The sequence below is a fragment of the Dermacentor andersoni genome, chromosome 2, assembly GCF_023375885.2.
Source record: "Dermacentor andersoni chromosome 2, qqDerAnde1_hic_scaffold, whole genome shotgun sequence".
Taxonomy (NCBI): domain Eukaryota; kingdom Metazoa; phylum Arthropoda; class Arachnida; order Ixodida; family Ixodidae; genus Dermacentor; species Dermacentor andersoni.
The window spans coordinates 176081370-176096221 of record NC_092815.1 but is presented as its reverse complement, the minus strand read 5'-3'; the positions used below and the strand labels follow the sequence as shown (position 1 = coordinate 176096221).

General features: G+C 43.8%; 1 protein-coding gene across 1 annotated transcript in view; it reads right to left on the bottom strand.

Moving 5' to 3' along the window:
* Nucleotides 1–4814: 4814 nt before the first annotated feature.
* Myo31DF (Unconventional myosin ID) overlaps nt 4815–14852 on the bottom strand; it is a 103781-nt gene continuing 93743 nt past the window's right edge. Inside the window, exons 20-22 of the mRNA XM_050187229.3 lie at nt 14036–14149; nt 12761–12915; nt 4815–10386 (exon numbers count right to left, since the gene is read on the bottom strand). Coding sequence (XP_050043186.1) covers nt 10212–10386; nt 12761–12915; nt 14036–14149 — 444 coding nt within the window. The 3' untranslated portion in view covers nt 4815–10211. The remainder of the gene's footprint in view (nt 10387–12760; nt 12916–14035; nt 14150–14852) is intronic.

Below are 14852 nucleotides of genomic sequence, written 5' to 3'. Positions count from 1 at the left end.
CGATCTACGCGAGCCAAACGTCGTGATCGGCACGGACAGCCGGGCCGCGCGACGCGCCATGAAGGCGGACGCGATCATGGGGCTGACGCCTCGATGGGATCGTCCTCTATCTCACTTGGGAGCACCACGCAGACGCATGACTCCTCGCCAGCAGCACGGCACACGTCGTTGCAGGGGACGCTTTCCCACCATACGCGCTACGGCGCAGCGATACGACGCTGCACCTGTAGTCGATGATCGAGGATAGCAATAGGGGCTTGTTGGTACGGCATATCTTATTTTGTTATTGCGCAAGCTTGACACGGAACAACAACAGATTTATTTCTCGTTCTCGTTGCTATATATACACCCTCGACCCGTCACACAGCACGTGTAGAATTTTGGAAAAATAAACTAAGATACATAAACTGGGAACCAGTGACTCATTATTCACAGACATGTACACCATGTACATGTACGCTGTGTGTGTCAGATGTGCCTTCTGTTGTCCGTGTCAAGATAGCACTATAACAAAATAAGCTGCACCTAGGAATCGCGCTGTGAGCAGAAAGAGGAGCCGCGTCGCCTAAACACGATACAAGGGTTCGAGTGACGCACGCTGGAAGTTAGAAGGGGAGAGCGAGAAAACTTATTAAACGCAAGGGTATTGGGGCATCCTCGCACCGGTCCCTGCACGGCCCCAATGCACTCAAACGAGACGAAGGGGAGAAGCGGGCGAGTGGCGCGCCACCTGTCGGGGCAGCGCCGCACATTGCGAAAAGGGGGTCTTCTGTGTTTGCCGCAAGGTGGCTCTGCATGTGCGCCAAGCGCAGAAGAAATGTAGCGGAAATGTACTTCGCTACTCGTTTAACTGTGACTTCTGTAATTTACCTGCTCATAATTACCTATACACCGCAGTATAACTTTCTACGGCACGTTTCTAAACAACACCGCATTCACTAGGGGCGCTTTTGTCCCGCTTTGAACCATCGAACGTCCCACTTTGAACCATCGAACTCATGGCTGAGTGTAATATAGAAAAAAAAAAACTCATGCCCGAGTGTTAGCATCTCCGTCTCACACTCCGGAGACCCTGGTTTGATTCCCACCGAGCCCATCTTGCAAGTTGTTTTTTATCTATGAATTGCCTTCCGGGAGTTTTCGCTCACGGCTGACGACACCGGCTTTTCTGTGACACGAGCTCCTTAACGCTGTTGCGTTAATATAATGAAAGGAAGCTAGGTGGTTTTATTTTGGCTTTTTCTCTGCATGCCGTGAGTGGCGACACAGGTCCACCTAACTGACCCGTGTACGCAGATCAGGGCACGTACTGCTACCCAACAAATAAACGACTTCGGCCCAACGTGGATGGAACCTTCATAATTTGAAAGTAGAGACTCTCCTCCCTTCGACGCTTTCCTCCTCGATTCTCCTCGCGCGCCAGCTGCGTGCGCTGCGCACGGCACGCTCTTTCTCCTTGGCTCCCGCGGACGGTCCACAGTATTCGATGGAGGCGAATGATTTTCGGCTAGTTGTGCGCCACAGTGGTGCTGAATTTTTTAAAAATTGTCATAAGAGCATCGAGAATGCTGAAAGTAACGTTTATGAGGAGGTTAGTTTCTTCTTAAAGCCATATGAGTTGGGTATATACTGACGTAAAAGGAACTTTGAGACGAGTTCTATTTTCCAGACATTTTCAAGTGTGCCTTTGCATATACTGTGCTAACACCGAATTCTGTTTCTGCACTGAAAGTTTGATGGTTGATGCCTATAAAATCAAGGACTTAAAAAGCTGTTTGTCTGCTCCTCACCAGCAATGAAATGCTATCGTGACTGTGAACTGTGTCCTATGAGTGATGGAATAACTATGAGAACACACATGAGGCTGAGGTCGCATATGCGATGCGGAAAAATGGAGACACTGCAAAGAAAACATCACAGCCGACTTCATCCATGAAGGAACTAGCTAAGTGGATCTCCAAGTTAATTGGTCCTGCATGACTATATATGGCAGACACAGGCTACAGCCATTTGTGAAGCAAAACAATGTGAGTGGCAAGCATCCCTTGTTGTGCATTTTGACTTCGCAGAAAACTGGAGTGGCATTGTTTCAAATGAGATTCGATTCTACCACTAGTGCAAAAAACAAGTGCCACTTTTCACCTATGTTGTAAGCAACAGAAAAACAACATGCAGTTATGCTGATATAAGCGACGAAATGCCTCGCAATGCAGCCAATTCTTGCTTCGCATCAAGCAAGATGCACGAGTGCGTGAAGTCTCCCCACAAAGCCGTGTCACCAACGTAAGTGACGGCGCTGCGAGCCACTTCAAACCCAAATTTCAATTCTATGAGCTTTTGCACAAAGAATTGTGAGTCAGTAAAGTGGCTGTTCTCTGCAACCAGACACAGGAAGAACTCATGTGACTGAGTTGGACGAGTCGTAATTAAAGCATCAAGCTTAATTCTCTTCGCAACCTATGGGCAGAAAACAGCAAAGTAATACAGTCGACATCTGAAATGACCAAACTGCAAGGCAAGCTCAAGAATGTCCAAACGACTCATGCACTTGAGAGTGCTTGAGTGCTTAATTGAAAAAAGGAAGGAGTGGGAGCTGTTGATCAACCATGTGCAAGGCATGGTATGTTTATATAGCTATGCAGATCGACTGGACGTGGCTCGCTATAAACGTGTTTTGTCTCTTGCCAAAACTGCTGCCACTAAACTTACCATATTAATTGAAACATTTTAAACACTGGTTGACTGCATCTGGTGTGAAAATGAATTCACACTTTTGTGTTCATTTTTTGCACCAGCGGAAACCATCCCTTTTGGCTGCTGTTGTCCGGGAGCACGGTGCCACACATTTAATCCCAGAGCCAAGTAATTTAATCCACACGCCATATTAAGTAATTTAATCCTCACGCCAGTGAATTTGTTCCAAAGTAAAGATGCATTCGAGTTATCTTTGCCTTTCATAAAGAGCATAGAGTTAAATGAATGAATTACAAGCGGCTGCTTGCAAATGCATCTCTCAAATCGCACGCGGCGCTACAAGAGCGACCGCCTAAGTGGAACCGCATTTGGTATGAAGTCCATGCGAGATAACCTTCTATCACGCCCCCCGAACTTTGTGCGTTATGTGTGGGTGAAAGTGTGCGAGGATACAAGATAGTGGCTTCACGAGTGTCCCCTTCCCGCTCGAGCAGAGGGAGAGAAGGGGAGGGAGCTCGCCATGAGAGTGGGGAGGGGTTATAGTTGGCGTGCTCGCGATTTCTGGCGCGCTTCTCGGTCGTGGCTGCGCATGGCTGTAAAAGCGTAGCTGAGCGCATACGCAGCCGCGCACGCTGCTTAATGAGCTGCCGCGTGTGTGCGCGTGTGTAAAGAGTGGGCGTGCCGAGACGGCGTACCATTTAAGCCGTCTTCCCGCGCGTTTAGTATTGGAGGTTGCGCGAGTTTCGGTGACCCGTTGGAGCGAGAGGCAGACTGAGCATTCGCTCCCTGCTGCCGGCGCCTTTCACGATAGCGTCGTCCTAATGCGGGCGACGCTATCAGCCACGGGGGCGGTGCGCACGCGAAAGCGTGGCTGGCTTCGCTTAATTCGTTCCGCCGATGCAAAGATATCGTCGGCGTGGCAAGCCGTATGACTCGTCGCCGACTCCCAAATTCATCGAAATGAATTGTTTTCTCATTCAAACTTGCGCTCTTCAATTGCTCGACAATTCGTAAAATTCTACGGCCCCTTCGAGTGCAAGAAAAATCGATCGGCGACTGTACTTATTTGCATAAAAGCTCGAATTTTAATACAACGAAATTTCGGCACAACTAAGCCAAATTGCCTAGTTTACCTACTTCTTTACATCGAGGTTTAACTGTAACATCTGTTTCGATCTCTCGTGGAATTGACCCGCTTCCTTCCAAGGACTCGCGATCGTTTTCACACAGGTATAGAAACTGTTATCAAAACCGAAACTGACAAGATATGCTTTTTTTCAACAACAGATTTTGGAGAGTAGACGCAACAATGTGCTGCAAGGATAATAGGCCGCAAAGCATGTTTCTTGTGTCATACAATTCTATACGTAACATTGCTTGTAATGTTTCTGGACTTCAAAAATGAATGTTTAGTTAGTAGAGACAGAAAAGCACAAGTGGTCGGCAATTATAGAGAAAGCACTCATTTAGTGGAATAGGAGGAATAGAATGGATCTGATCAGCCATTCCAGCAGTGGGAATGGTCAGAGTCTCACCATTCTGAGTAGCTAAAAGGAATGGAATTACGGAACCTCTTCACTGCCGGGAATTGAGTGGGATTGGGATGGAGGGACCCACTCCGCAACTCTGGTACCTAAATATCCTCAGTGCAACAAATATACACCTTCGAATGCATAATTCCTTTATTGAAGCGAAGCTTTCTATGCCTTCTTTCCCAGGGTGTGGTTCAGTCGGTTTCTTGCTGAGTAAGGTGGGCCGGCCCGGAAATTGCACATTAGTAAACTGGGCCGATCCCATTGGTGGTGTGGTCAACAGTGGACCAATCCTGGAGATGGTGTAATTTGCGGTCATGTGCATAATGTGGGTCATGTGGTGGGGGTTTCTGGGTCCTGCCGATTTGCCAGGCAGGCACATAATCGTTATGCTGCAAAACACGTTGCGGAAGTTTTGTTACATTTAATTAACAGCTACACAAAAGGTTTGCTTCACGTAGATTTCAAAATGTGCGTCAGATCTGCATAATTTTTGTTCTTTTCAAAGCACGATGAAACTATTATATCAAACCAACAAGTAAGAAAATTGCTACGTATCAGTGCAAGCATACTACTTAAAGTCTCCTGGCAATTGTGCAAATCGTTCTTTATTTACAACAGGGCAGATAAATATTGGCTGCTGATCAACAACACGAAAACCAACAGCATCCAAATTTACGAAACATTAGTAGGCAGCATGACAGCATCACAGAGCTAGAAAAATGGTACAAGTGCATAGTTGAAAAGGCACAAAGCGCTCAAAGCAGACAGACTGTTCTTCACAAAAGTTTTTTTTTTTTTTTTTTTCGTAACCTCGATGTAACACACTGCAGCCTTTTGCATTCTCAACTTGTCCTTTCGTCAGCATCACATGTAGCACCAGACGAGCACAACTTTGGACCCAAGCTATAACTGCTACACACAACATCCAAAAATATTTGTCTGCATAGAAACAAAAGATTTTCATGCGAATACATGCTGAATTCAGATTTTGAGCTCTTCCAATTTTGTGTCAAGATTCAAGCAAACAATGGTACTCGAAAACACGAGTGTCGACTATGCTAATCCATTCCAGGATTAGGAACTGTTACACAGTTGAATGTTGATATAACAAACATGGATAGAACAAATTGTCAGGAATAATGAAGTATGACATTTTCTCACCGATATCAGCATGCAATGAACATATGCTTATAACTAATATTGAATATAATGAGAGCATTCTTTGTCTAATATGAGTGTTGTAACAAGGTTCAACTATTTGTTCATGGGTACTGCTGTGCATAAAATTTTATTGACTGGAAAAGCTTATCACTAAAGCGCAGCTGTTGTCACGTCCATTTCTCCATAAAGAAAAGGTTTACTAAAGGTTTTATTTGTTTAGTTAGTAGCTCAGTTTGTTCTATGCCTGCTACGAGCCTGTTTCCATGCATACTCACTCAACAACAGACACTCGACCCTCACTTTGCATAGCTTGAAGCATTCCACAGCGTCACCAAAACAATACCTACAACTATGACTTGTACATGTCATTGCAGTACTTTATACCTTTATACAGCTACGTGTAGAAATACTTTGTTCAGCACAAATATGGTATACAACGCACGGTTAAAACTACAAGAAAATCTTCAAAAGAAGAAAATATTGGTCATGAAACAGTGACAAAAATTGTGTTTCATGCTTGCATACCCCCCCCCCATTTAACATTGCTACCAAACTTGCATTAAAAAGCCACAAGCTCACATAGTTGACTAAGGCACGCTGCAACAGTGTGCTTAAAGGCACTCATTTGGACAGTCTCGTGTATATAAAAAATAAAACAAAACACTCAGCAGCACACTAAACAACAGTACTATTTACAGTGTTGTGTAGGAACCCCAATATTTTCGGAATGACAGGACATTTAGCACCAAAAGTTAGGATAATAAAGATCCAGTGAGAGTTGCTTGAGGTGATTACTCATTGAATTATTCTATGTGCTTCTCTATGACACAACTGAACCTTCTGCCTTCCTCTACCTTTGCAATGAACTAGAACACACTTCCATCTTCGGCACTCAGTCGTCTAACATGTACACAAATAGTATGAAGCAAGCATATACTCGTCGCATTGCCCTGGAATCTCGAAATGCATGTTAAAGCACAAATCTATCACAAAGACTGACATTTCCTCTGTTCAATGATAGCTATCTCATTGTACAATGCACTTGTTTCATGTATCAAATATTTTATCAATGAAGCTCAAAAGGCTCTTCCGAGTAAAACTGCTTTTCTGTTAGCATCAAGGTTTTGCACAGAGGTGGCATTGCGAGGTGAATTTTAATACAACCTTTAGATGCACTACCCGCCTGTTTTGTCTAGTATAAGTTGCAAACTCGCATCATCAGCAGCAGTGCTGAACGAAAAAAAGTAGCTTTTTCTCAGTGAAAGAAACAATGCCGCTAAAATCACAGAAGGGCATATTAACGCCCGCCATGGTTTTATCCTTTTAGTAACAGATGCACCCACTGTTTCTTACACCAAGAAAAGTCGGACTTCTTGTCCGGAAATGCCACATGCGCGCCTGCACTTATTCTGGATGAAACAGGAAGTTAATACCACCTACACCTAAACCTGCTGCCAGGCGAAACACCATGTCTGGGCAAGAATTTGAGTGCAATCTAGCCCAAGATTCAGCCACAAGAGTTATTTACACCAGAGCTCTCCTACGAATGCAACATCCGGTATACGCGATGTGAAGATATAGCCATACAGGTCCCGTAAGTTTGATGCAAAAAGCTACAAGCTGCTAGAAGCTGTATAGTGCAACTTGGGACCTTGCCACAACGTGCTGCCTCAAAAACAAGGTGTTGTCCCAATCCAAGTGAAGCTAGCAATGCTAATTCTGTTCACACACACAACTGTCTCCGTACAGCTGTACAACATGGAAATGCCAAGGTTAAAGGAGCTAATACAGGTGGCAAGGAGGGAGGCACCAACATGCTGTCAGGCTGTTATTAAAGGGCCCCTCACCAGGCCACATAGCAAATTTTAGTTGTTACATGCCCTCTAAGGAGTGCTCTGATGCAAAAAAATTTCAAATTAGTTCATCAATAGCAGATATGGAAATATCTGAAGTGCCGTGAGCCGACGATTTCAGGATGGGAGTGCCACTGCTCACAAAGACACCCTCTCCACTTGTCTCGTCTATCCTCCGCAATGCGAAATCCCTTCCCTCAGTTCTCCCAGACTGGAGCTTAAGATCGCGTGATGAACACGTCATCGGCCTCGCCTTTTTTATTTTTCTCTCTCTCGCGTTTTTGCTGAGTGGTGCACTTCTGGGTATGGCCCTGTGCGCGAGCTGCTGTGTTTGCTTGTTTTGCACAGCGGATGATTTTGCACGCACTGCAATAGAACACCTGATTAGCGGTATAAGTCAGTGCCACAATCACGAGGACTGAAGCAGACGTGAGAGGATGAAAGCGCACGATCACGCATGAAACAGAAGTACATCTCTCTTGCTACAATACGAAGTAAAACAAGAACACGCAGACATTCAGTTTCTATGTTTTACTATTTCTCTAAACTTTAATTCGCCTACTGAAGCAAGAGATTAAACAAATAACTGATGTGTTGAATAATTCTCGAAGTTGTGTTCCACTACAATTGATGTCACAGCACGGCCATGTACATGGAGCGCGGCACCCACGAGGACAAGGGCAAAGGCCATTCGGTTTCAAATTCAAGCTCTTTCCACAGTGTGTAGGGATGTAATAATTAGCAGACAATCGTTAGCATGCATTGTACATACTGCACTTGTCAGCTCAAAATAGCCAGGCCTGGTGAGGGGCCCTTTAAGCATTTTGTTACCATTAGCTTATACACCATTATTTATAGTCAAACCATCGCTGCAGACAAGAGAAAGAAGCCATGACCAATGGCACGAACGATAACTTTTCCGTTCTGAAAGGAAGTACAAAGAGCCTGCAAATGGGACCACAGAGCTGGCCACAAAATCATTTTGTTAAAATGTGTTTGTCGTGGCTAAGTTTGTTCTACGATATAAAATTTACTTTTGATGGGCAGGAGAATATGTGGGATGTAGCTTGTGTCTCGATGACAGCAGGAACGTCGTGGACACTGGTGACTTAGTAGCCAAGGCAAGAGATGACAACGTTTTTGCCGATAGCACCAGAAACCTGGAGATTGAAGTTTAGCCAGCAGTAACAAGAAAGTTGGCAGAGGGTTTCGGTGCCGCTTATACTGAAAGTTCGTGATGGCTGGAAATACAGTACTGTCGCATTCGCCGGGTATTCGTAGTGCACTGATACAGTAGGAGAGAATATACTGGGCGTTTTTTCCCCCATTTAATAACAAGAAGGAAAGCAGAGGAGGAAATCCCAGAGTGGTAACGTTGAGCACAGTTCCTCATGATCATGGTTGTTCAAGTTGCAGAAATGGAAAAAAAAAAGTCGCTCCACATTTGTGGTGTGTGTGGGACGTACTGATCATCCACAGGTGCGCGCTGCACTTGTTCGTCTTACGAAAAGAATGACAATTAAAGCACATAAAGTGGCTTTTAGACTGGGGCTGAATTAACATTCTAACATTAAAGAACTCTGCAGTCACAAAACAACTCACCAATAGCTCTATTGCTGTCTGTAGCATAAACGTCACTTACAAGCAGTGTCGGAAAAGAAACAAATATATATATATCTATATAATGAGAGAGCAACAATGTATATAAACCTAGGATACAAGTTTCGCACTTTGTCAGCTTGGTCACTGTGTGCTCAGTGTTCTTTTAGTAGACGATTTACAAAATTCCACAAGTAGGATTTTTCCACATGCTTGCAACGTCTCTAGTGTAACTGGTGTATCACTAGCGCACATTCAAAGTGGACAAAGTGCTGATTTCTAACAATGATTTCAATTCAATGTGCCGCACACATGAAAACTGGCACTCTCTGCACAGTTGTGTTGGGATACCGCACGCATGCTATACTCGCAGACTACTTCCTGCGGCAATGAAGTGAAAGCTACCAAGGCAAAGCGCACGCAAGAGCGTTCCCGAAGAAAGTCCCACATCTTCCTTTGCGTTAGCTTAAGCAGGGGAAGAGAAAGCATAAGCATTTTATTTACAACAGCAAAATAAGCTAAAGTACACCCATGAGTGTTAAATTTAAATTATTTTCCTGCTTCTCACTTCTGCGTTTAGGCAAATGCAAAACCGTTGCATGGGGAAGCCACGCTGGTTCAGTATCTATTCCAAGAAACTAAACGCGCCGTCAAACACTGCCGGAATGCTTGGCACAGTAAACACAGGCGCAAAAGCTTCATCTCTGTGGCTTTACCTTTACTGCCACAGTAAGTTGTCTGTAAATATAGGCATGCCGCCTCACGCATATGTGCATTGCATTAAAGTAACACCTTATTTGGAAGTCGGCGCTTTGCTTTCGTTTTCGAATCCGCTGGTCCCATTAATGGAGGAAGTCAGCATGTCTTTATTAAAGATGGGGTGGTGGTTGCAGATGATACCTCCCCCCTTTGTTTTTCTTTTTATGCTTACGGTTGTCATTCAAAACAACTGAGCCTACATGACAGATTTTCAAATCCGTAGTTATCTTTCTTAATGCAGTTATGTAAAACCAAAGTTGACATGTAATGAATAGCTCTGCTTACCTCCATTCATAGTGCTGATCCTCCAACCATATTTTATGAGAATCCACAGTGATCATACTAACTTTTTCTTTTCTAATACCTTATGTTACATTAATTATAAGGACAGTGGCGAACTCATAATTGATGTTGTAAAGTCCTAGCAAGGCTTATTCAAGGGTATTCCTTATCATTTAAATTTGGAGTACGAGTGCCGCATCATTGGTGATGGCATTGAAGGCATGTGGAGAATCCTACTTGCAGAATTATTTAGCACACGCCATGTATTGGCAGGCCCGTCTGTCGCTGAAGAAGCAAGGAGACAAATGCATCCCACGGGCCTTGCTTGTTAAGCAGACGCCCTGTCCTTGGGCCAGAGGAGCACAAGGGCGTTGTTGGGCGCCTTCTTGAAAGTTGGCTGCGAGACGCTGGATGTGCTCTCCACTGACACGGTGCGGGCCTTGTTACCCAGCATACACTGCAGCTGTGTGGCCACCATGACACGTAGGTCCCGTTTCTGAGACCTGCAAAGTACGGATGCCGCACAGTGTAATGGAATGAGAGATATGCCGAAGAGAAGAGAAAATACGATGGGGTCCTCACATGGACCCTTTTGGGTAGCGTATAAACAATCTCAAATATACAGCGTGAACGGGGACCAAAAAAAGAAAAAGAGAGAGAGAGAGAGAGAGAAAAGCAGTGACAACATGTGCTTTTGTTTGTTCTTTTCTCCGTGTACCAGTTTGCACTGCACACTAAACGTCATAAGTAAAAGCAACTAACTCAATCCTTCATGCTACTGATTTAACGGAGTTTTTATCAAGCAGCGAGAATCAAATCCACATCAGCCTCCATGTGAGGACCTAGGCATATCTTTTCTTTCTTTCTTTAGTTGAAGTACTCAAGTTTAAGTCATTCATTCATTCTTACAAAAAAGAAAAGTACAAATGCCAACACGAAGGTAAAAAGCCACTGTTCCAGTGGCTTGACAAAGGCCCTTGCCTCTATTGTATTTGGCAGCAAGCATTTTGAATACATTGTTAATACATGAATTAATACACCTGCAAACATTTATTGATATTGACATCTCAATCAAAGAATTTCCAGTGATGTCAGATGCAAATGCCAGCATACCATATTGACAAGCAAATATAGCACCACTCATACTTCATTCACATAAGAAATCAAAAAAATATTCGAGTATTACTGCTTTGTAGTCTGCACCATGCTTTGAGAGCTGGCAAGTTCTATTAGGCAAGAACAGTGCTTAACACTGTTGTGCATTTATGCATTTGTGGCAGTAATTAGACACATCCTTGCACGAGATGTGTTGCAAAATAACTTTATGTGTTTGTGTGTGCAACATGTAGTGCTGCACATTTATTTAAAGGGATGCAAATATGGCAAGCCTGCTTATTCAACAGTAAATAGCTTTACCTAAAACGAGAAAACCAAAGCATTGTTCTTGAATGGCTGGAAATAATTGAGCATAAGTTATCTGCCCTGTGTATTTTTCTCAGGAATTCTGGTTCCTTTGCACAACAGCTGTGGATCTCCTGCAGCAACAGAATCACTCAAGCACCGTACTTACCCGATTGTAACGCAAGTTTTCTTTTAGTGATTTTCGTTATTTCAACTCGACCCTTGCGTTACATTCTAATAACGACAAAATTGACCATTTTAAAACAAACATTCCGAATCCCGCGGTTCTTAGCGTTATGTTGGCAGTCTCTGCCTTTACGTGTCGATCAAATCCATAGACAAGTCTACTGAAGTCAAAACTAGCTTTTTGTTGTTGTTGCAATCAACGCCACTTTCGCTGCGCTTGTGACTGGTGTTGTGGTTACATTTCTGCAGTATCCTGCAGCCATTCACGCTTCAGCTCCATTCATTTGCGTCGTTATGGCAACGCGGCACGTTGGGTACGACACTCGCTTCGAGAGACGAGCAATTTTGATGGCCGAGGAGCTGGGAAACGCTGCCGCGGCTTGGTGGCTCGACCTCAACGAGTCGGCGAACCGCAGGACTAGCAGAGGGCCCTCTTTAAATGCGAGGCCAGTCGGAAGGGCTCTGCGAACCTTGTAGTGGTCTGGTACTGTACCCGAATAAAATGATTGTGCGGTCTTTTTTAAGAAGTACTCAATCTCAAACAAGCTCGATGGCATGGAAGACGACTGGATTCTCTGGTGAGCACATTCAGAGATAGTTTTGCTTTCGCGATACTTGGCTCGTCTCTGCAACAAACCCCTCAAATTATGCAGACAGACGACAGCGCTTTTGGCACTGATAGCAAGCTTTCCACAGCACCAGAAACATTGTCGGAGACGCTTTCGGTGTCGATTCACGTGAAATTTCACGAGTAAGTGAAAGTATCTCCGAAAGTGATAGCTCGAGAATACCACCCAACGAAAGCTCTGGTTCCTCCTCAGATGTCCATGATAAGTGAAAACTCGTTACCGAATTGTGATTCCTTGAATAAAGGTGCCATATCTTTTCTGTCCATCTCGCATTACATTAGTGTTTTTATTTCTTTTATTTAGCGTGAATGGAAAGTTGACCCTCGCACTACATTCGATGTTGCGTCACATTCGACTAAATACGGCCCTCCTCAGATGCATCAATCTCTCTCCCTCAAGACTTCAATGCGTGTCGTTATCCTTTTGTTATAATGGAAACGAATAGTCAACAATACCAAATAATGATCACTTCTTGACAAATCACATATCAAATGAATATAGCAAGCACTATTTGATTCCTATAAAAAATTTCAGATATTCGCACGCTCTTACCTAGAAGCGTGCTCTAAATCAGCAGCATTTAAGTAGTAAGCTGCAATTAAACTTAAATATAGAAACCTAATGTTGTGATGCACAAAACAGAGACGGATGTCCCACCCACCTCTGCCACTGACGTACGACAGCACCGACGAGCTCCCCGACTCTGTTGCCGTCTGCAGTGTTGGATGTGACCAGACAGACGACCAAATCATTGTTGCCGCGCAGGTGCAAAATGGCCAGCTGGTCTGGGCCAGAAGTGACACTGATGCCTGTGAGCTGCACAGAAAAGAAGAGTGATTAGCTACAACCGTGTCTGATTGTTTATTTCTCTCTCTTTTTTAATATATATTACTACAATTTGTTCAATAAGAACTGTGAAAGAAACTCCAGCTTTCCAAGAATGAGTAAGGCCTGCACCTAGTCAGTCTCTAAGGTGTGGCTTCACCAGTCATAGTGCGTTCCCTTGCCTTTTGACTGCTTCAGAAACTTGTCTGTATAAACTTCCTCGAAACAAGTACCCCACTGGTGCCCATTTAGCATTAGAAAACTCCCAAGGTAGAGTTGGAAACCAATGAGCGAAACTTTTTCGAGAATAGAATTTACTTTTCCCTAATTCATAAATTTTATGAAATATTCAGAAGGATTGGCAGGTATGCATAGATAATTCCTTGACCAACGACCACTTGTTACATTTTCTTCACACAGCCTGCACCATTTATTAAAAAGCATCTAGCCATTTAAACCAGCTTGCATATGCCAATAGGATCAGACATTGTTGCCTTCCCAACACCCTCCATTTTCCGAGTTGTAGGAAGTCTATTGTTTACTTGCTTCAGACCTCCTATGAATGTACAGTACCTTGTCGGCAAGATTCACATAGCTCCCTACGCTTGTTCAACTTAAATTCTTGTTTCTTCCCAATGTCCTACCAAAACGGTACACTTTTTTTGCCACAGCCTCGATTTCTTTAACAATCATTTCAGGTCTATTCAATATCCCTCAGTTTCATCCCCCTGAACACAAGCAGCTTGTTGTTCGATTGTATTGGATTGTAAGTCTTTGAAGTTTTCTTTTCAACTTCTGTGTCCTGTATTTATTTATTTACGAGTTCACTCTCTTCAGTTGTGTTTTATTTATACACAGTACACCACGCTCAGGATGTTCAAGTGTTAGCGGGCTGCTGTACCACTACAGAAATAAAAAGGTAAAGAAACCACAGAAGCGTTCCTTTTATGAGTTTAGGAAAGATACAGTTATAGTGACCGAGTACCATATTGCTTTTTTTTCGCTTAAGTGTCTTGAAAGTGTGTGCCTAGCTGCAACTCAAATTGAGTAGGTATGTGGCAATGAGAAAACGTAAGAAGAGAGAGAAAGAGAGAAAAGGGGACAGTCTCACATCACTGATGGGAACTGGTGACCGGAGGGACTTGAATTTCTTGTTGTCCATCTTGTAGATGCAGGTGTCGGTCACAACGAGTGCACGGTCAGACGCCTGGTTGTGCCTGTTCACCTGAAGAGAGGTAAAAGAAACAGGGCGTCTATTATATTACCACTTTCGAATACCCCCAATTTTTTACACGTTTTCCCAGTCTTTTTTTATTGACCTTCTCGGGCAGTCTACGATGCTGGATGTTCAGGCCGCAAGGAAGCTTGCCAAATTACTACTCCAGTCCATAACTTTCAGCCACTACAACTAGCATGCTGTAAATCACGTGGAATACAGATTCATATTTAACTGACTCATATGTTTCATGATATTCCAGTCACATGACCAGGCTTACACTCACAAGAGCAGCGAAAGACGTTGTTATTTGTGAATTGCATAGGCTGAGTTGAAAACTTCACTTCCTTCTCGCATATAAGTAGCTTCGCCACAACCACCATAGGAAGAAATTACACTAACTCAAGACAACCGGGCTGAAAACCCATTTTCTTCCCCTGAATCTTCCTGAACTGACAAATCCCCCCAAAATTCTACATTTTGCAGGTTTTTCCTGAAGGTGGACACCTGAAAAGTATATATCCCACTTGGCAACTGCACAGGGTAGTAGACAGCAGGACTTGTTGATAGGGCATGATTATTTTGTGTAGCGTGGGAATGCAGAAGAAGAAGGTATTGCAGAAAACACACAGTAGTGGCTCCCAACAAATTTCACTCGGAAAAGAACGCACGATTTAAACAAGGGACCACTGTCAGCAACGGTGAACCATCC